Source organism: Chiloscyllium punctatum, chromosome 19 (genome assembly GCF_047496795.1).
Source record: "Chiloscyllium punctatum isolate Juve2018m chromosome 19, sChiPun1.3, whole genome shotgun sequence".
In the NCBI taxonomy this organism is placed as follows: domain Eukaryota; kingdom Metazoa; phylum Chordata; class Chondrichthyes; order Orectolobiformes; family Hemiscylliidae; genus Chiloscyllium; species Chiloscyllium punctatum.
This window is the reverse complement of record NC_092757.1, coordinates 75,553,632-75,575,361: the sequence shown is the minus strand read 5'-3', so window position 1 is coordinate 75,575,361 and position 21,730 is coordinate 75,553,632. Positions and strand designations below refer to the sequence as shown.

At 37.5% G+C, this 21,730-nt stretch overlaps 1 protein-coding gene across 20 annotated transcripts in view; it reads left to right on the top strand.

Moving 5' to 3' along the window:
* Positions 1-21,730, top strand: part of myo18ab (myosin XVIIIA b) — a 289,512-nt gene that overhangs the window by 138,482 nt on the left and 129,300 nt on the right. For all 20 annotated transcript variants that reach the window (XM_072589711.1, XM_072589710.1, XM_072589709.1 and 17 more), the window contains 5 exons: positions 52-194; positions 2,434-2,534; positions 4,358-4,421; positions 6,745-6,889; positions 15,208-15,381. In XM_072589711.1, the coding sequence (XP_072445812.1) occupies positions 52-194; positions 2,434-2,534; positions 4,358-4,421; positions 6,745-6,889; positions 15,208-15,381 (627 nt within the window). The remainder of the gene's footprint in view (positions 1-51; positions 195-2,433; positions 2,535-4,357; positions 4,422-6,744; positions 6,890-15,207; positions 15,382-21,730) is intronic.

Below are 21,730 nucleotides of genomic sequence, written 5' to 3'. Positions count from 1 at the left end.
TAAACCTTCACTAATATATGTATATTTCTGTTATGTTTTTCAAATTTATAGTGGAGAAATGGCAGGCTGTATATTCTGTTTTGGAAGCCTTTGGTAATAGCACTACAAGTATGAATAGCAATGCCACACGTTTTTCACAGATCATCTCACTTGACTTTGATCAGGCTGGTCAGGTGGCTTCAGCTTCTATACAGGTAAGAAATACATAACCCTTCAGCCCTATGCTTGCTATGTGGGAAAATATTCAAAACTGATTAATGACCAACCCAAGGTTTTACTAGATATCCTATTTGTTCCTTTGCAAACCTTGCCAGAAGATGAGTTTCCACAGTACAATGTATAAAGAAATTGGTCATTCATGCTCTAATTGCAATGAATTCCAATGAGTTGAAGATACAGCCATCCACATAATCTTCAGCACTAAATTCCACTTGTCCATTGCAGTTAACTCGTCCACTGTTCAGTAAATTGAAAATCCCTCCATGACCACACCTCTCTTGATCTTTGAGTTTTTTGCCGCATGCACCCTTTGCTCATCTTGTTCTGCCCTTTAAATATTCCCTTCTCCCTTCATTTCATGACAGACGTTCAGCTACCTCAGCCCTATACTTGAATTTTATCCATTCTCTTCACGTCCCTTTTGTTCTGACTGACCGGTTATTTTATTGGAGGTAGTTGCTGGTTCAGATGGCAACAGGTTTATGAATAAGTGGACACAGAGAAAACAGATCTCAAACTGCATCCCTGATCCTAATTTGAGTCACACATTTATACATGTTACTTTCTCATTGGTTCCATAGTCTTCTTGAATATCATAATGCTGCAGAGCTGCAGGATATGTACAATTGTTATAGGGCTTCACACTTCCCAGATAAGTCTCTGTTTAGTACATTGTAAATCTAAACACTCCTATCTGAGTGTATGTTCTTCAGTTTTGGATCTCTTTAACCAATTAATGGGACCCCTGATGGTGTGCATTCCACAGCAGTAACATCCGTTGTGATTTAGATAGACACCAGCCAGGGCAATCATCTCAACCCCAAGTAAAATGATTGGTATGGCTCTACAATATCAATGAGACCCTTCCCCTTTGTGTTGTAGTGCGATTTTCTCCTGATCCATCTGTCACTATAGCAGTGCACTAGATTATGAAGGTTCCTAGCATTTGTATGTATTTCAATCATCATGTCCCTTTGTGTGCATTAGGATGATTTTTTTTCCCCGTTCTGTTTACTGTAGCTAGTCTGCTTTCAAAGTTAAACTATTTGATTGCAATGTACGTATTCCAATTTTCCTATCTTGTTGTCTGTGTCTTCAGCGATATGATGCACTTATTTTATATTTGGTTATTCACTCCTGTATCTATTCCTACTACAACAATATCATTTTGAATTTAAGATAAAGAAAAATATATTTGACTTGGGTGTACTTTGCAAGGCTTTATTGTCACAGGGCTTCATTACATGCCATTGTGGTTTTGGGAATCATTGCTGTGGTCTTGTAATTATTTTAATCAACCCATTTTGCCATATTATGTTGTGCCTGCAGGCAGTTGAAACTTGAACTCAGGATTTTTGGCTCATGGGTAGGGACTCTAACACTGGACTACAAGATATTATAGATATTTTCTAACCAACGGGTTCAGAGATGTTTTTCCACATCTGTGGAACAGGGGGTACTTCAATTTGGGCATTCTGGCCTAGAGGTAGGGACATGACCACTGTGCCATATGATCCCTAATGTGTTCAAAACATTTAGACTTGATTCCCTACAGTATGGAAACAGGCCCTTCAGCCCATCAAGTCCACACCGACACTCTGAAGAGTAACCAACCCAGACCCATTCCCGTAGCCTATATTTACCCTGACTAATGCACCTATTACTTTGCGCAATTTAGCATGGCCAATTCACCTAACCTGTACCTCTTTGGATTGTGGGAGAACACCGGAGCACCCGGAGGAAACCCATGCAGACACTCTGAGAATGTGCAAACTCCACACAGACAGTTGCCCGAGGTGGGAATCAAACCGGGTCCCTGGCACTGTGAGGCAGCAGTGCTAATCACTGAGCCACTGTGCTGCCCTCATCCCCAGAATCATTTCAAAATGATTCTGGTGAAGGATACCTGCCAGTAGTTTTGTGGCTGACCTTTAGATATTTTCTAATCAACCTTTTTAGCATGGCTATTACCTATGGCGTACATGAGACTTGAACCCAGCAGCTTTGGCCAAAGGTATGGACACTACCACGCTGCCACAAAGTTTTGACTCAAATCTGTACTTGTGTGTAATGAGGCTCCCAAATTTGTCTCATTGAATCCTAGAAAGATAGGTACTGATCTGATAACCTAGGTATCAAATTGAATTGATTCAATAAACTTGTTTTATGATGCATGTAAAAAAAAATTATTTTCAGTTTTTTTCCTTTTCTTAGACTATGCTTTTGGAGAAACTCAGGGTGTCTAAGCGTCCGGAGAATGAAGGTGCATTCAACGTGTTCTACTACCTGATGGCTGGTGCTGAAAGTACTCTCAGGTTCAAGAATCATTTTAAAGCTTCTGCTTGTTTTGATTCTATGGCTTTTGGCTGAGTGTGGATGATTGTTTTGTCTTTTCTTGTAACTGTTTAATGTTAATAATAAATAAATTTTTTGGAATTTTAAAGCATAGGTTGACCTCTGACCTTAATTGTGCCTATCACCGTAGTATTACTTGAAGAATCCAAACTGTTCTAATTACTATTATATGTCCAAACTTGAGAATGAAAGGCAAATTGGCCAGAAATGAGAAATGTTGCCAGTTGTTTTCCTATGATTTAAAACAATTTTGCATATTTTAGCCCACTCTCAATGGTTTCTTTGTTTTTTATTTGTAACCTTTCTGTAAACTAAATTGTTGGAAAAGATCTGTTTTATAATCCTTGACCGAAAGGATGGATTTGCTTCAGCATTTTAAACCCAATGTCAATTTGATTGTCATTCTGTGACCAACTTGTATTGGGTTCCAGCTCTGCAGCAAGAATGTTTTTTTTTTTAAGTACATTTTTAGTAACAATACTTCTAAAATAAACTCCTTCATACCTAATATAACGGTGCATTCTTGCACCGTGTGAATTTTTTTATTTCAAAAGGAAACCTTCAATTAATCAGTTAATCATGACTGATGACAGGAAGCTGTCTTTGGAAGACTATTTCCCAGATCTCTAATTCTTCAACTCTCATTGAATGTGTTTCTGTTGGAATGTACTTCTTAGTTCTGCTCTTTTTGCTCCCCCCTTTCAGGCAGTTTGATTCTGGAATAACGTTGATGTGTGTGGAATTTCAGTTTGTAATTCTGTCAGCAACTACGTAGTTTCAACTCCAGTACCAATCCCCTGCTGCTTCATAATAATCCTTAGAGGGGAATGAGGATAGGGTAAAGTAGATGAAATATGAAATGCTTTCATTAATTCCACAGGTGCCCTTTTAGCACTTTGACCATATAATCATATGAGAGTATTTATTGACAATTTGATCATAGAATTTGATCATTTGAGTATCAGAGTGTACCATATTAAAAGCAGCAAAGGATAGAAGGCATATTGCAGGAAAATAGTATTGAAGTCAAAGATTAGCCATATTGTCATTAAATGGCAGAGTGGCTTTGAACGACTGAACAGCCAATTCCTGCTTCTATTTTTTGTGGTTTTTATGTAAATTAAATCTGTCTTCTCAACACCCAAATGCCTACTTGTAATGAGAGCATGATCATAAGTGGTTGCCTCAATAAGGTTTCCCATCCCTAATCTAGGGGCACAGAGGTCACAACTTTAAAACTCTAATGATTGCACCAGGAAGAGCAACTACCTCAGACTATCAATCCTGAGCAGAGTTGATTTGTTTGGCTCAGGTACTTTGCAGATCAGCTTGTTTAACCATCCAGAAGCTCTAACTTTATAGCTGTTCTAAATATGGCTGAAGTGTCTTAATCCATTATGCCTTCTCAAATTGTCTTGTTGTAAGCTTGTAATTTTAAATAACTTTTTAAAATAAAGAACAGATATTTCCTTTTAATTTTAAGTATCTTTTAAAGAATTCAATTTTTATTTGCTCGTTTTGTCTCCGTATAACATGAATATTGCATAGAATTTAAAGGAGTGTTCTTTAACATTGGCAAAAAATGACTAGCCCAAAATTAATGTCTGTGGAGGTCATTTTAATTTTATCTTGAAGCTAGTAGAAAGAAAAATATTTAGAGTAAATGATGTGCACGAGGTAATGTATATTTTATGCCATTGTTGAAGGTTAAGGAACCCCCTGTACCGTTAACTTTGCAGATTTCTGGATAAGATCTTGGTTTTCATATTTTTGTTACTCACAGAACTGAACTTCATTTGAATCACTTCGCAGAAAACAATGCTTTTGGAATTGTGCCTTTATTGAAGGTAACTTTGACATTTAGATCTTTTTCTTGATGTAATATTTAATGTTTGCAATCTATATTCTCAAGTTCTATTCTATTCAACAATTAGTAAAATAATAATCAGTTCAGGAGGAATTCATTGCGAGTTTAAGGGTTGGAAGAAGAAAAAGAATAATTTTGTTCCAGATTTGTTTCTGGTTCCATTTAGTGCAGTAAGCTGATGGAGTTTAGATGTGTTTAAAATGAGCTAACAATTCCATATTTTAAAGATGTTGATGTCATCAGATTTAGGGAAAGTGTGCATGGTGTTTGGGCTTTAATCTCCAAAAATGGATTTAGTTGATGTATTGAGTAACAAGAATTTATTAATTTGACAGTACCTAATGTACAGTGCAGGAAGTTGAGGAACAAATGAACAAATGTCAAATAAGTGCCAGATCTGCAAGCACAAATAAATAAGATAAAAGCCACAAAACGTAAAGGAAATGTAATGAAGAGATAACAATAAGGCAAAGTACTGTGGAAATCCAAAGCAGCAACAAATTCTTTGAAGAACTTTCTAGAGAGACATAACTTTCACCAGAACTAATTGCTCCTCTTCTCAAGCACTGTTTGCAGTATTTCTGCAACTGAGAGGTAGAATCTGAAGATTTCAAATTATGGCTATGTTGAACTATCAATGAAGGAAAATATTGCATCCTTTGTAAACTACAAAAATATAATGCCCAGATACTCATTCAGGGTTGGATTCCCTGTTTCTGACCCTAAATGGACAAAAGATTACCCAATTGCCTTTACATCTGTTCTGCATTGATAATTTGTGCGCGGAGGTCTCCTATTACAAGCTTGTCTAGGAATTCCTGAATCAAGCAATATAGAAAACTTCAGAGAAATCTCATCCTTTTTATGCAGCATGCTGTGTGAAATAACTCCACACAGGTCTGTATCCCATCATCAAGTCACTCTTTATTTACACCTGGAAAGTCTTTGATAATGATCCAGCTTCTTCAGAGTCAGCTGTCAGAGTGAACAGAACCTCTGATGATCCTATTTATATCTATCAGCCAGGGCTCACTGATTGGACGAGATTAACAACCCCACTCAGGGAACTGCTAGGAGGTCCACCTGGCTGACTGTGATACAATTTCTAGACTCTGATTTAAATGTCTGGCAGTATAAACTGTGAAAGGGTAAATATGTAATGTAAATATGGGCTAGGATGCCAGATGGATAGGATGTCAGCATGCCAGTTAGTGAACAAGTACTTAGGATAAGCTAGGAGTGTTGAATCTGGCCAGGGAGTTCTCTAGTCCATCTGGGATTGAGATATCAGATAAGGATGTGATCAGAGATGAGGTGTATCCATCTGAACGGGTGTCAGTGGGTGTGCTATTAGGAGCTCGGGGTGTGTAAGAGCTTGTGGTTAAGGTGTACTTTGGAATGACAATTGAGAGTTTGGGGGTGGGGGCAGTGTCACTTTGGGAGTTATTGTAGGTTTTTAACCAACTTAACATCTCCTGGGTAGCAATTAATGTTAAGTGAATCAAATCCTCCAAATTATCCTAATGGTGGGTTCTAGATGCAGGGGAATTACCCATCTGGAAATTCAGTTTTGCAGACAAGTAATGTGGAGTTGGCTGGATTGCAGGTTTGAGCTTACAACTCCAGCTTAGTCTGCTGCAACTGCTCTCTGGCCATCAGAATATCTTGAAGGTTGTTCCAAAGCAAAAGCATATCTCAGTCTTAAAATATTTCATTTTCATTTTGTGTGTTGACGTTATGTCAACCTTTTCGTGATTTACGCAGTGTTTATTTAACCTTATCAGATTGAATATGTAAGTATGAAACAAATTGCCAAGTTAACCTGTCATCAAATAAAGTTAAAGACTAAATTTCTTTTGTGTTTACAGTTTATTAAAGTATGATGTGGGGATAAAGCTGTGTTCTTATGTTGCAGTAAGTTTCCTTACCTCAGACATTCTCCACCTCTGCTCAACAACAAAGCTGCTTAAGTTTTGTTCATGCCCAGAATGCTGGCTGTGGGTTAATACCATTTAATTTGTTTATCCATTTTGAAAAACTCTGTTGCCAAATGGTAGCAGTTGAAGGGACAGCAAATAATCAGCTCTGTTTCCTTCATGTGGTAAGACATATCAGGATGCTTTCATGTGGTAAGACATATCAGGATGCTAGTGTGCTTCAAAACAGAGCAAACAAATGTTTTTGCTAGTGTATAAGCTGAAAAAAATGTAGTAGTGAATATTCTCAGGACATTTGTGTATACATGTGTTTTGTCTGCATGTATTTCATTGTCAAATATGGTTTTGTTTCAATTGCTTTTGTAGCCTGAAGAGAAGCAAAAGGCAGCTCAACAATTTAATAAACTTCAAGCTGCTATGAAAGTGCTTGGTATTTCGGTTGATGAACAGAAAGCTTTCTGGCATATCTTGGGTGCCATCTACCACTTGGGGGCAGCAGGAGCCACTAAAGGTAATACGCTGAATTTAGGAACAATCCAATAACATGGATCTCAATTTTATTTGGCATAATTTTCATGAGCATAACTATATAGGCGTTACTTTATATGTATCATACCTGTTGTTTGTTACATAAACCAATGTATAGCTTTTGTGAAATCACTGCGTCTACTTGACTTTAAGTACAGTGGTGGTGAATTTCCTCTGGGTTCTTCCACTTCCCTGCTATAGCTTTGGTAGAAGAATCATGAAATCCCAGGTAAAATGAATGACATTTTAGTCAAGAGATTTTGCAATTCTTTCACTGAAGGGATGGCAACAGATGAGAGAATGTCCATTGCATTATGTTTAAAATCCAATTTTATAGTTGCTTACAAACTGTAGATTGAAAAATTCATTATATTTTGTGTGTTTTGTGAATTGATTGAATTTATTTCTTGCTGCTCAAGATTTTGCAAATACTAATATTTTAATGCTTACTGCATTTCTTTTATTATCCAGTAAAATCAAACACTAATGTAGAGAAATTCAACTCCTAGCTGCCCTTTCTAATACGTTTGAAAACTGGCAGCCAACAGTTGAAAACGTGGGACATGCCCAATGCTTTGAGCAATGTTCAGGTGGGCCTGCCCACATTGGATATGCAGAAGCCTACTTGCTGTGTAGAATGTTGACCAATGCCAGTTGTCAGACCTGAATGCAAAATGTAGGTGCAAATTGGCAATTTTGTATTATGCAAGTTAAGTTCTGCAGATTTCTCATGACCTTGGTGCTGTCAAGCCTAAATTTGTCCACTGTTCTGTTTTTGGACACAAACGTTAAATACGGGATATTGTGGTAAGAAGCATAGCAAAGTTATTTATTGCTTGGATGGTGCAAGTCTAGAGGAACAGAGACACCTTGGAGTAGCAATGCACAAATCACTGAGTGTTGTACCACAGGTTAGCAAAAGCAGAACAACTACTGGACTTTATTTCTAGAAGGATAGGATTGAAGAAAAGCAAGAAATTTACCTTAAATCTTGATTGGACTTTATTTATACTGCATGTAACTTGGATCGATATTTTGTTTAAAAAGGACTTAAGACAATAGAGAGGGGTGCAAAGTAGATTTAAGAGAATGAAACCAAAAAATATATTGGTAAATATATTAGCAAAGTGTTTCCAGACTAGTTTCCTTGATTCTTGACCAAATAGAAGTATTCAAGATAAAGAAAAGTTTGGTAAGAGTACACAAAAACAGAATATTCCATCTTGTGGGGAGCAACCTCTCTAGCACCTTTAGATCCTTTTTTAAATAATAGGTTGACCAGAATTACCTGCAGTTTAAATACTGTCTAATCAAGATTTCGTACAAATTGCCTGCTTTTCTTCAATTCTATCCTACTAGCAATAAAGTCTTGTACTTGTTCTGCTTTTGCTAATCTGTGGCATAACGTTTAGTGATTGGTATATTCTACCTCCAAGGTCCTTCTGTTTCTCTACCTCACCTAGACTGGCACCTTCCAAGCAATAAATAATTGTAATTCTTCTATATTCTATTACGACTGCTCTTTGGCATCATATTTAATTGCTCCATGGGTGTTAAAAAGATCAAATGGTTTATTGTTAAAGGCATGTATGATAATTTAGGTTATGTCAAATTTGAAAGTCTTATTGGTGTAAATAACATTAATCTTATTACATTTTATCCTATGATTGCAGTGCCATGTGAATATTTCAGACATGGATATTTTGTGCTCTTGTTATTTTCATCATAGATGATTGGTTGTATCATTTTCTGTTGTTTAAAAGTAGAAGTCAGTTTATTGTTAAATCCCCTTACCTGTTGGCTTGGCTATAAGTATGGTGCTTAGTTCTTAGGTGCTGAATAAGGAATGTGAGGGAAAGGAATTTGTATCGTACATCATTCAATGAGATCATGGTGGTTTAATAGGGTTGGGAGGTATAGGGTAGGGGCTGCAAAATGACTTACTTCTGTTCCTATTCAGCTAGTGCTGTGTCCCAACCTTGGGAGGAACCTTGACACACTTTGATATGCTGCTGGAAAGTTTTTGAGCTGAAATTTCTTTTATTTACAACCAAAAACACACAGTTGAGGTTCAAAGCAAGTATCATAAATAAAAAATTATTTAATTTCTTATAGTCTTTCAGAATTGCTTGACTTATGGTACTAAACCGAAGCAGCTATGGTGTGTATTCAAGCCTTACTTAATGCTGCCATGTCAATTTGTAACTTATCCACAAGATGGCACTGTAAGTGTTATTTAAGAGTTTTCATGTAATGCTCGTTTAAACTTATGTACAAAAGAGGAATGTTCAAAACTAGCATAGAGTTTTATTCTTTCTTCTCTCAAACAAAACAAACCACCTAAAACTCTGTTCCTCTCCTGCATTGTAACTGCTTCAGTTTGACAGCTTATCACTTTGAGTGTTTTGTTAAACTTCCTTTGCACGTAGAAACCTAAGCAGATACTTTCTCAATTTTTTAAGAAAGAAGACTTTCCTGTCTGAAATTACAACATGTTAAAAACTGACACTGGAGATGTGTACCAATATTTTTGCACTCCCACACCAAATTTTTCTGATAGTGTCAATACAAATTACAGTTGCTTAGTGAGCCAGGTGATGTATTTACCTTTGTAATAAGTTCACAGCTTTAACACAATGCAAAAACAAATCATTTCTTTAATAAAATTTGATGAAACTTTGATTCTACAGTAGTTCTGAACATCTATGTAACAATTTTAATGTTTTGATCTTACATTTATATTAATTATTTGTGGTTTTTAAAGCTTCTTAAAACTATTTTACACAATAGTTAGTGTCAACAGATGTAGTCCTTAGTAACACTGTGTTCACGTAGCATGTGGCAAATCTTGAAGCCATGTTTTCAAATCAATTATGATTAAGCAACAGTACCATTTACTGTGTAATCCTGAAATGATGTATGTGCTACTGGGTAAATAAGTGATTAGAGTTTGCATTCTAAGTTAACAGACAGTTAAATCTGAAATAGTTGACATAGTATGTTTATTTTCAATGGCTCACGTACCTTTTTGAACTAATTGTTGTAAGCATGGATTGTTAGTCTAAGTGACTAACCATTATCTGCTTGTTTTGTGGTGCGATGGTTTTTTAAACTGATGAATATTAAAATTGCCTTCTAACACTTTGTTTTGTTTGCATGTTGCATGCCGTTCCATTACAACACAGATGGTGATGAAGGTAAAATGTTCATCTATATTCTATATTCTCTGCAAAGCTACTTTTTTCTTGTAAATATACGTTTCCTACATGGAGTAGGCCTTCATTGAGCTAATGATTGGGCTTTTTTATTCCATTTCCTTTAATTTTGAAATGTCAACAGTCATTCATCTAATGTATTCTGTGAAGCTCTACTAATGCATATAGTCACTTAATTTCATTTTATTGCACATGTAGATTTTCAAATACTTAATGCAAATTGCCAGTTGCAGTTAAATCATTTGGGACAAACCATCATTTTATCCTGTACTTCTATTACCAGAAAAAAAGTATATGATAAATAGAGCCAAACATTATTTCATTCCCCATTTTTCCTATTGGTTTTGTAACTTTGGCTCTTCTGAAGGTGAAGTTTAACGTTGGAGCAGATCTGGACTATAGTAGGCCATGCTGGTCTTTAGCTCAACTCCAGTTAGTTGAAACAAAAATCACTGGAGAAATTCAGCAGGTATGGCAGCATCTGTGAGGAAAAAGCAGAGTTAACATTGAGTCGAGTGACCCTTCTTCAAAGTATTCTTTGCTCTGAAGAAAGATCGCAGGACTTGAACCATTAACTCTGTTCTCTTCTACAGGTGCTGCCAGAACTGCTGAATTTCTCCAGCAATTTGCTTTTAAGATTTCGAGCATCCAGAGTTCTTTGTTTTATTCCAATTAGCTGACGTGGCTTCAAATCCTTTGATGCATTTATCCAGCATGTATAAGATTAGAGTTGAAAGCTCCTGTTTTCTGAACAACATTTTTTTCGACAATAATGCCAGATTTCTGTTGCATTTTGAATGAAAGTACTTTTTATTAATGTGTTCTTTCATGGATGTGTGCCAAATACATTTGTTGTCTGTCCCTAATTGCCCCTAAATTAATGTCTTACCAAGCCATTTTAGTGGGCAGTTAAGAGTCATCTCCATTGCAATGGGTCTAGAGTCACAAGTGAGCCAGACCAGGTGAAAATGTCAGATTTCCTCAAAGACATTAGTGAACCAGATGGATAATTATAATGATCACTGGTAGTTACAATAGTTGCTACTGAGACTAGCTTTCAGTTTCAGATTTTTACCAATTGTATTTCAATTCCACTTTATTGATTTCTGCTTACTGATTTCCCTCCTAAATGGCCTAGGCCTAATATTAACATTTTTAAGATTGAGTATGATGGAATGTGTTTAAACTGCAGTGAACATGCATTGGGCTATGTCCAACATTAGAAAAGAACCTCACAAAGTTGTAAAGGGGCATGGCAGCTGTTAGCACTCAGTTTGAATTCCACTGCAGCCATTGCTACATTTGAGGTTTTGGCCCATAGTTTGGAATATCCCAGTGTGTAATTTGAAGCATAATTTCCCTTTGCAATCCCACTCATTTAACTTAAAGCCAACATTCCATTCTTCATTTTTATTGATTTTAGAACTGTTGTCCAACTTGAAATGATTTATGTGCTTGTACTCAAAATCTTCTCACTTCTGTATGGGTGCTAGATTTTTACAAGAGAAAAATGCACCAATCTTGAACTTACAAACTTCATGCTTGGCCACATCTGCCATATTATGGCCCATTTATTTAATTGGTTAATGTTCCTTCCTCTCCTATCTGCATAATATATTGTCTCTTGTAATTTAATGTATTTTTAGCAGTCGTCAGCTCCCTTTATGGTAAAGGCAGTTTGAGTGTTGTTAACACCAATTTTTATTCTCTCAATTCAGAGAGGAATGAATTGTTTAGCCAGAAATGTTTCTTCTAGTTCATCAAGTACCTTCATGAATCAATAAAGGTGTAAGAGTTGAGAGCCTAACGAGCTTAGAATTTCCTAGAAGGTAATCATGTGGCAAATTTACTCCACTGGAGTATGATATTGGCACTGCCAGTGAATCCAATATCAATTTAACTGATATGATATTTCAGAAATAAAGTTAACCTGAAAATTGGTCAAATTCACTATAGTTCAAAATGAGACCGTTCTAGTTTATGAGCCAAGACTAAATAGCACCTTTAGTCAATGCTCTACAACATGCCAATGAAGCTTTTGTATCATTTTATTCCTTTTCCTGAAATGCTTCCACTTATCGTTTAAAAAAAAATAGAGAGGAAGGCCAGTTTGGTCTTTCATAAATGGAGGACCTTCCAGAACTAGTTCAGCATTGTATTCTGGATAGGTATAAATATTGGGTGTGCAGTTGTGGATCCAAGGCACACATACCAGGTGATTAGCAACATATAATGTACAAGTAGAAAGTATTTAGCATTTATTCTATCTTTGAATTAAATTGTTGAGTCATGTATGAAGTATAATCATTTTCATGGACATTCAAAACTTAATTTCATCATGGATTTTTTTTCCATTGTAGGAAATGGTCTTGTCAATGAACCATGCCTGCAATGGAGGCAAGTCCATTTGTGATTAATTTAGCATTTCTACAGGTCACTACAGTTGTAGTACTGTAGTTTTGCAAAGTTTTCTGTGAGCTTAGGTCCTTGAGCTTACCATGACATTTTTAAAAATAAGTCGATGATGCCTTTTGTCATTTATAAAGGATACTTTATTTGGCAAACACTTTTGTATTTAAAAGAGCAGTGCATTAAATTAGTTTTAATTTTTGGTAACATCAGTGTATAATACAAAATTGATGGCAAAACTGCAGTATTAGGATTTTTTTGTGTGCTTAGACCAAAAGTTAAAATTTTAATATGTGAGAAGGCTCTGATTAGATATGAGGCAATGATGCCAAATGATTTAAGCTTCTTTCCCGGAGTTTGTACCAGCTTCAGCATAGACCTAATAATGCTAGTGGGTAAAGGTAAAATTATGAAATTTATGAGCTTAAGTAAATTTGATGCTTATTTATGACTTGCCTAGCATTGTTTTGGAAAACGTGAAATGTTCCAGTTGGTGAAAATCTGATGTATAAGCAGCAGATGCTGAAAATATTCAGCAATTGAGGCAGCAACCGGTAGATAGGAGAGAACTTTCCTCTCCAAAGGTGCTGATTGATCTCCTGAGCACGTTTAGTATTTGCTGTTTATACTTCATTCGAGGAAGATACTGCTTGATTCTCCACCATTTTTGAGGAACTGAAATTTTAAGTGGATTTATGGCATTTCCTATGATGTGTACCAAGACATCCATAAAAACAATTTGGTAAATGTTTGCAGGAAGGTTCAAAGCAGTAAAATTCCAGGATGACGAGTATTTGGTTAAGGAATAAATGGCAGTGGGTAGTTGTTAGAGCAGTTATTTTTTGGGAAGGAGAGGAGGAGATCTGAATAGAGTGACTTCTGACTCTTTGTTGAGATCCTTTCCTATGAATTGAACAAAACTTGTGCAGATTAAATTAAAATGTAATGGTCTATGTGATTCTGGGAAAGAAAAAAACTGATATTTTGGGTCGTGTTTTTGATTTAAGAATTAGGGTCATAGTTCTGGTAACAGCCAAGTAAGTGTGTGATCAGCTTCTGGAAAATGAACAAGAGAATAGTAGGGTCAACATAAGCATAAATATAGAGGAGTCTAGATTGTAGGCATAGTTCTCTGCTCAAGCTACTTAGTTTGGAAGTTTAGAACAAACTGGAGTATAGGAAATATCTCTTGCAACAAATTTGTTTAAAAAGTTGGCTATTGGCTTAAGATGTTGAAAGTTCTTTAGTAACAATGAATTGAACTTTTGGTATAGCCAAATTGTGAGGGGGGATAAAGTTTTAGATGTCAAATTTCACAATTAAAGACTATTCTAGAGTAATTTACAATCTTAGGATGGCTGGAGGAGATTTGAAATGAGTGCCTTGCTGGAAGCAAACAAACACCCAGAAATTTTCAGTTTGTATATGAGACACTAGCGCATTACTCAACAAGTAGTTAATCTTCCATTTTTTGATAAGTATCTGACTTGAGAATTTACAGTACAAGGCAAATAAATGTAGAAATAAAGTGGAATTCAGCCCTTTGAGTTCGAGTAAGAATTCATTGCATTTTAATTTTGGCATAACTGAATATTTAAGATAGCCTGTAGTTCATGTTCTTTTGATTTTTACAGTAGAATTCTGATGTTCAAACCAAGAATCTTATAACTTCATTCCTTTAGTAAATACTTGAAGTTTCAGATTCAAAATAAATTAAAACTGTTAATAGTCTCCACTGAAACCATAACAGTTAATATGAAACAAGAGAAGGCCTTTTGATGTTAAGAGGTAGCACGAATGGTACAAAATAAGGCATACAATATATGTAGATGAGTAAAACCTTGGGACGTGAAATGCAAAATATTGTATAAAAAGATGGCCTGCATGAATGGTATTGAAACAATTTTCAATGCAATTGAGATAAATCTGAAGTCTTATCCCTGTGCTCAACAAAGAAACCCACCGTGGACCATCAGTTGTCATAGCAAAAGAACAGTATGTAGTCCAAACAGTAGAATTCAATCCAGTCATATTTTAACTACTATCTCCATCTTTGGTTCTTCAGAGAAAAGGGACAAGTCAGGGGAAAAATCACCTCAATGAATGACTTAAAGCAATAACAAAACACTGCTTGCTTTTATTTTATTGTGTCGTATTCTTTTATTGTTGAATTTATGCACCTAGTGTTTTCCACATACGAGTGTGTGTGTTTTATTCACCTGGAATAAACTATCATAGATCTCGCTGTTTAAGTTGGCCTCTGTATAGCACAGTTTTAAATTTGGATGTATGAAATTGGAGTGAAATTCTGATAATAGTTTTCCTTATTAGACAATGTGGCATTTTCTGTGTAATGTAGTTAAGTACCCATGAAAGAGTATCCAAATCTGAATTGACTTGAAATAATATAGAAAGGGAACTCAGTCAATCTATTCCCATCCTGCTATAAATAATATGTATAGAATAAAGAAACTGACTGGAAGGATGAAATAAAGTAGAGTTAGATCTTCGTATTAACTGTTTGTTCCTTATAACTGGACATGACCAAACTGTTAATGTCCATTTTGTCATTCTGTTCAATTTAGTAGTTTTTTCCATATTAAATGTATAGGTATATTTACATTGTAAGTGATTTGAATATGCTAACTAAATTGATCTTTTTTGTTATATATTCAAGCTGGGAGAAGACAGTTTGCCAGACATGAATGGGGTCAAAAAGCAGCCTATCTGCTGGGTTGTAACTTGGAAGAATTGTCCTCTGCACTTTTTAAGCACCAGCCAAAAGGTGCACTTCAGAGATCAACTTCCTTCCGTCAAGGGCCAGATGAATGTGGACAGGGCGATGGGTCAGGTAAAAGGCATACCATATATTGACCAATGCTGCTTATTGTAAATGGTTTATCAGATAATATCGAGAAATGTTGTGTTTTCTTTTAAATGAAATTTTTATGCATCTTTTATTTAACTTGTATACCTGGTAAAATTTGTTTTTGCGATTGACCAAACATGAATATACCCAAACCAATGTAGTATTGTTACATAGCACCAAACATTTATTTTTGTTGTGCCATTTGTGGTTGGTCTTAGTTGAACATAAATGAAGGAACGTATGGAACTTTAATTATATAGACATTTTACAATTAACAGATAATACTTGACAGGTACCAGCTGCCCCACATCCAGAGAACTCTGAGAAGAAAAAAAAAGAAAAAAAAGAAAAAAAACTTGACAGTTAGAAATGTTGCAACAATTTGAATGCAGCAAAGTCCCACAACAAATAAATAATCTAATCATGATGGTCTCTGTCAATTAACTTGCCAATCTCTGTAATATTGGCCAGGTTATCATCAGAATTTGTTGATACATTTCAACTAATGTCTAGTTTAACTCAGTAAGTTCAATTTAATGTGTTTTTGACCAGGCCAGATCCCCTCAAAGTATTTTAAGAAGGTAGTCTAGACTATCAACCTTTCTTATTTTAAAGGCAGATATACAGTGGATATTTCAGGTGTGTGCAGCTGGTCAAACCACTTGGCTTTAAGAAAAACAATTTATTTAAACACTACACTTGAAACATGAATATAAAAAAGCTGAATTTAGAATAACATAGCTGTTGGAAAACTTAACCGACGCAATACAACAACTTGACTAAGGAACTGTTCCAATTCCCAAAATATCTCATAAACACATCCCTTGGCAAAAGGTAAATTCTCAAACACAGGTTCTTACAGACAGGAGAGATTTCAGAGAGAAAGGTCAGTCAGGGATCATCTGCTGAAGTTTGGAACCTTTTTGCATTACAGCAGCTACAACTAAACCAAACTAGAAAAAACCTGAACTGGGGGAACTGACCACTCCCCTGCCATTGTTGAAGTCGACCATTCAAGACATTTTGGTGTCTCTGCCTTTATGACTTCTCTTGGGGGGGAAAAGAAACTCAAGGACAAAATAACCTTTTTAAAGTGACAGCAGCATCACAGATTTAACTAGTAAGGTTAAGTTATTAAATTAAATTAGAAACTAGTAAGATAGCACCTCTGGTGATTAAATTATCCATATTAATGAATAGTTACCAAAATAAATAATACTGATTTGCTAACTCTAAATTAGTCCCTAATAAAATGACTACTGCCACTCTGGCTATCCCCCTGAAGAGGATTGATCTTTAACTACAAGGCAACCAGTCTAGCCAACCACCACCAGATTTGGTTGGTGCATGTCTGATTCTAATCTGATGTGCTCAAATTGTTCTCTGTTCAAGGATGATCCTGGAAAGTAAAGATAATCCCAGCTTTACTTGTCCCCACTGCTCTTACTTTTCAATTGTTTAAGAGATCATCAACTATATTGTCATTAAGATTGAGACCGTTCAATTAACTGCCTCTGCTGCATCCCTTCCTCCAGTCCACCATACCAAACTTCCTTGGGAGCTGCCCTCACCCACTATTCTCTATCTTCTGAGTTCTCTCTTACTATTTGTTGTGCTCTCAAGCAAGTTTAGTCAATGCAACCCACTTCTGCTCCCCTGACCTTATTTTCACTAAACTGCTGATCGCCCAACTACTTCCTCCCACTTTCCATGTTAGTTAATATTATTAACAATTTATCTTCTAGTTTTGTCCTTTGTTCATTTAAATTTATTAATATCATGACCCCTCTTCTAAAAGAACAATCCAGTCTCACTGTCCTTGCAAATTACATCCTGCCTTCAATCTTTGTGTTCTCAAGAAATGAAGGTGGTGGTGTCTCAAATTTATGCTCATCTTTGCTGGAATCTCATATTTGAATGACTCTAAACAGGTTTTCACCATGAAACAACAGCTCTTATCAAAGTCACAAATGGCATCCTGTGTGATTGTGACAAAAGTAAGCTTTCCTTGCTCATCCTCCCTAATTTACCTGGAACCTTTGATATAGTTAATTAAACCATCTCCAACCTCTCTCTCCACTGTCACCTAGCTAGGTAGAACTGTTTTCATCTGGTTCTGTTTAAATCTATCTAATCCTGTTCAGAGAATCAATTGACATTACTTATTTTCTGACTTGCGCACAATTACATCTATTGTCCTCCAACAATGTATCTCCTGCTATTTTGCATTGAAATGGTGCCTTGTGATGACATAGCTGAAAGGGGAGCCCTAGTTTTAATATGTACCCCAAAGGCATTCAATATCACCTCATCATTGCTTCCCTTGACTTCGCTGCTAAATTATAACGCTGATTATCTCATTCAGTGCTGGTTGATCAGGAGCTCCCTCCAATTAAATTTTGTGAAAATGTTGCCCCTGAAGTCACTTTTATATTTTTCCCCTCTCTCCCTAAACCTATGTCCTCTAGTTCTGGAGGGAAAAGACCTTGTCTATTTAATCTATCCATACCCTTCATGATTTTATAAACCTCTATAAGATCACCCCTCAGCCTCCGATGCTCCAGGGAAAAAAGCCCCAGCCGATTCAGCCTCTCCTTTTATAGCTCAAATCCTCCAACCCTGGCAACATCCTTAACTTTTTTTCTGAACCTTTTTCAAGTTTTACAACATCCTTCTGATAGGAAGAAAACCAGCTATGCATCTTTGACTCTATTTGGGACTGTTGAGTTTCATCCCTGTTCTCTGGCGACTAACTAACCACAGACGTATACTACAAGCCCACTGACTCCCACAATTATCTAGACTACACCTCCTCCCACCATACCTCCTGTAAAAACACCATGCCTTATTCCCAATTCCTTCACCTCCGCCACATCTGTTCCCAAGATGACCAATTCCACCTCCTTCCACGATCGCAACTCTCCTTCCCATGGGGTTGACATTGCCCTCCAGCGCATCTTCTCCACTTCACATACCACTGCCCTTTAACCACACTCCTCCCACCGCAACAAGATCAGATCCCCTGATCCTCACCTTCCACCCTACCAATCTCCACGTACAACGCATCATCCTCCACCACTTCCGCCACCTCGAAACGGACCCAACCAAAAGAGAGATATTTCCCTCCCCACCCCATCAGTGTTCCGAAAAGACCATTTCCTCCACAACTCCCTCTTCAGATCTGCACCCCATTCCTGGCAGCTTTCCTTGCCACTGCAGGCAGTGCAAAACCTGCGTCCACACTACGCCCTTCACCTCCATCCAAGACCCCAAGGGATCCTTCCATATCCAACATGGCACCGCCCTCCAAACCCGTCCATCACTCCAACCTCTGATCTATCACCTTTTTCCTCACCTTCATCCACCTATCACTCTTCCAGCTACCTTACCCCCAACCCCCCCCCACCCCTCCCATTTACCTCTCAGCCCCAACCCACAAGCCTCATTCCTGATGAAGGGCTTATGCCCGAAACCTCAATTCTTCTGCTCCTCTGATGCTGCCTGATCTGCTGTGCTTTTCCAGCACTACACTCTCAATTCTGAGCTCCAGCATCTGCAGTCCTCACATTCTTCTGAAAGGTATTACACCAAACTAAAGAAAACCTTTTTTAGTAGTAACTAATGACACAATCGATTTTGTTTTAAAAACCTTTCATTTCTGGCTGATGTGTAGAATGGCTAGGAATTTCAATGACAATGAGACCTTTAGCACTGCCTCCTAAACTGTCCATTTACAGATCTGCCTGTAGGTGGTGGCAAATATAGGCGAGTGGGACTCTAGTCAAACAAAGATTTTTCCAGCACTGCCTTTCACTTATCTGCAAATAGCTGTTGCAATGCCACTCTCTCTGTCTATTCACTGCTCGATGGCACTAAGACTGTAGTTTCCTCTTTAGATGCTGCGTGTTTAGCCACCTCTACAGTCTCTTGATCTGTGCTGCACATTCCTTCTCCTTCTCTTGCTTCAAGCAACTGGGTGGCTGCACTGATCTGTGATGAAATATCATGAATAAATTCCTTATTTACTATTTGAGATCTTGACATAGTCAGGTCTTTAAAAGGCTATTTGTATTTTAGGTGAAAATCTTTCCTTCTGAACTCTATATAAGTGAGAGTTGCCATGGTCCATATCTGGTTTTCCACTTCCTCATTCTGTAAAGATCTTTATAAGTCTTGATCTTTACATTGAGCTTATTGCATGCATGCATGCATGCAAAGCAATCTGACTCTTGGTGGCCCTTCAACTTGCTGCAATACGGTCCTGCAATGCTGGAATTCTACGGTCTATTTCATCCCTATATCCTGAATTTCCACAAGTGTGGACCTCTGAATGCTCCTGCATGGCTGCAAAGGAATAACCCACTCTTCCCCCATCACAATTGTTAGTGAGACTTTGGCAACCTTCAGAATTAAATGAATCGCAGGACATGGTTGGGATGTTGGTATTAGGAATTGATGAAGCTTTTTGCCTTTATTCTGCAGCAAGTGTTTCCTTTCAGTGAGCAGACTTTAACTGAGTGTTCACACGCAATAGTACTTCAGTTTTTCTTTCAGTTCCTTGTATGTCTCAATTAAATCACACTCAACCTTCTTCTCTCTAACGAAAACAATCTCAAGTCCCTCAACCTTTCCTCAAAGACCTTCCCTCCATACCAGGCAACATCCTGGTAAATCTCCTCTGAATCCTTCCCAAAGCTTCCACATCCTTCATGTAATGCAGTGACCAAAACTGCGCACAATACTCAAAGTGCAGCCGCAACTGAGATTTCTACGGCTGCAGCATGATGTCATGGTTCCGAAACACGATCCCTCTAATAAAAGCTAACACATCATATGCCTTCTTAACAGCCCTTATAACCTGCGTGGCAACTTTGAGGGATTTATGTACATGGATATGGAGATATCTCTGTTAATCTCCGCTACCAAGAACCTTACCATTCACCCAGTTCTCTGCATTCTTGTTACTCCTTCCAAAGTGAACCACCTCACACTTTTCTGCATTAAACTCCATTTGCCACCTCTCTGCCCAGCTCTGCAGCTTACCTATGTCCCTCTGTAACCTACAACGTCCTTCAGCATTATCCATAACTGTACTGACCTTAGTGCCATCTGCAAATTTACTAACCCATCTTTCTACACCCTCCTCCAGGTCGTTTATAAAAATAACAAACAACAGTGGACCCAAAACACATGCAGTACCCCACTAGTAATTGAACTCCAGGATCAATATTTCCTATCAACCACCACCCTCTCTTTTAGCTAGCCAGTTTCTGATCCAAACCACTAAATCATCCTCAGTCCCATGCCTCTATTTTGTGCAGTAGCCTTCCATAGGGAGCCGTATCAAACGCCTTACTGAAGGGGTGACAAGATCGTTCAGTAGTTAGCATTGCTGCCTCAGTGCCAGGGACCCAGGTTCGATTTCAGCCTCGGGCGACTGTCTGTGTGGAGTTTGCACATTCTCCCCGTGTCTGTGGGGGTTTCCTCCGGATGCACTGGTTTCCTCCTACAGTCCAAAGATGTGCAGGTTAGGTGAATTGATCATGCTAAATTGCCTGTAGAGTTAGGTGCATTAGTTAGGGGGAATGGGTCTGGGTGGGTTACTCTTCAGAGGGTCAGTGTGGAGTAGTTGGGCCGAAGGGCCTGTTTCCATTCTGTAGGGAATCTAATAAAAACATTTTTTTAAAAATCCATATACACCACATCAGCGGCCTTACCCTCATCCACCCGTTTGGTCATCTTCTCAAAGGACTCTAAGGTTTGTGAGGCTTGACCTATCCTTCACAAAACCATGTTGACTATCCCTAATCAGCTTATTCCTATTGAGATGATTATAAATCCTATCTCTCATAACCTTTTCCAACACTTTACCCACAACTGAAGCAAGGCTCATTGGTTTATAGCTAACAGGGTTGTCTCTACTCCCCTTTTTGAACAAACAAACAACATTTGCTATCCTCCAGTCTTCTGGTACTATTCATATAGACAATGTTGACATAAACTTTAAAGCCAAAGGATTTCCTTTGGTGTTCCTGTCTCTTTTCAGTTACCTGATGACGTTATCTTCCTTAATATTTATTTCCTCTCTTTGTCTGATTCCATTACCAGCTAGATCCTAATGTCTAGTTTAGCCTTACACTGTCCTTTGCTCCTTTTCCCTTCACTGTGTAACTTAGTTCCCCACCCTGAATATGCCACTGCCATTCCTCTTTGCCCCCTTACCCCTATCATTGTGATCCTGCATCCCAATTCCCTCCCTCTATCCCTCCAGTCACAGCATCCTTCTAGTGAGCCAGGCAGTCACATCCTTTCATGTTGGATTCCTTCCTTT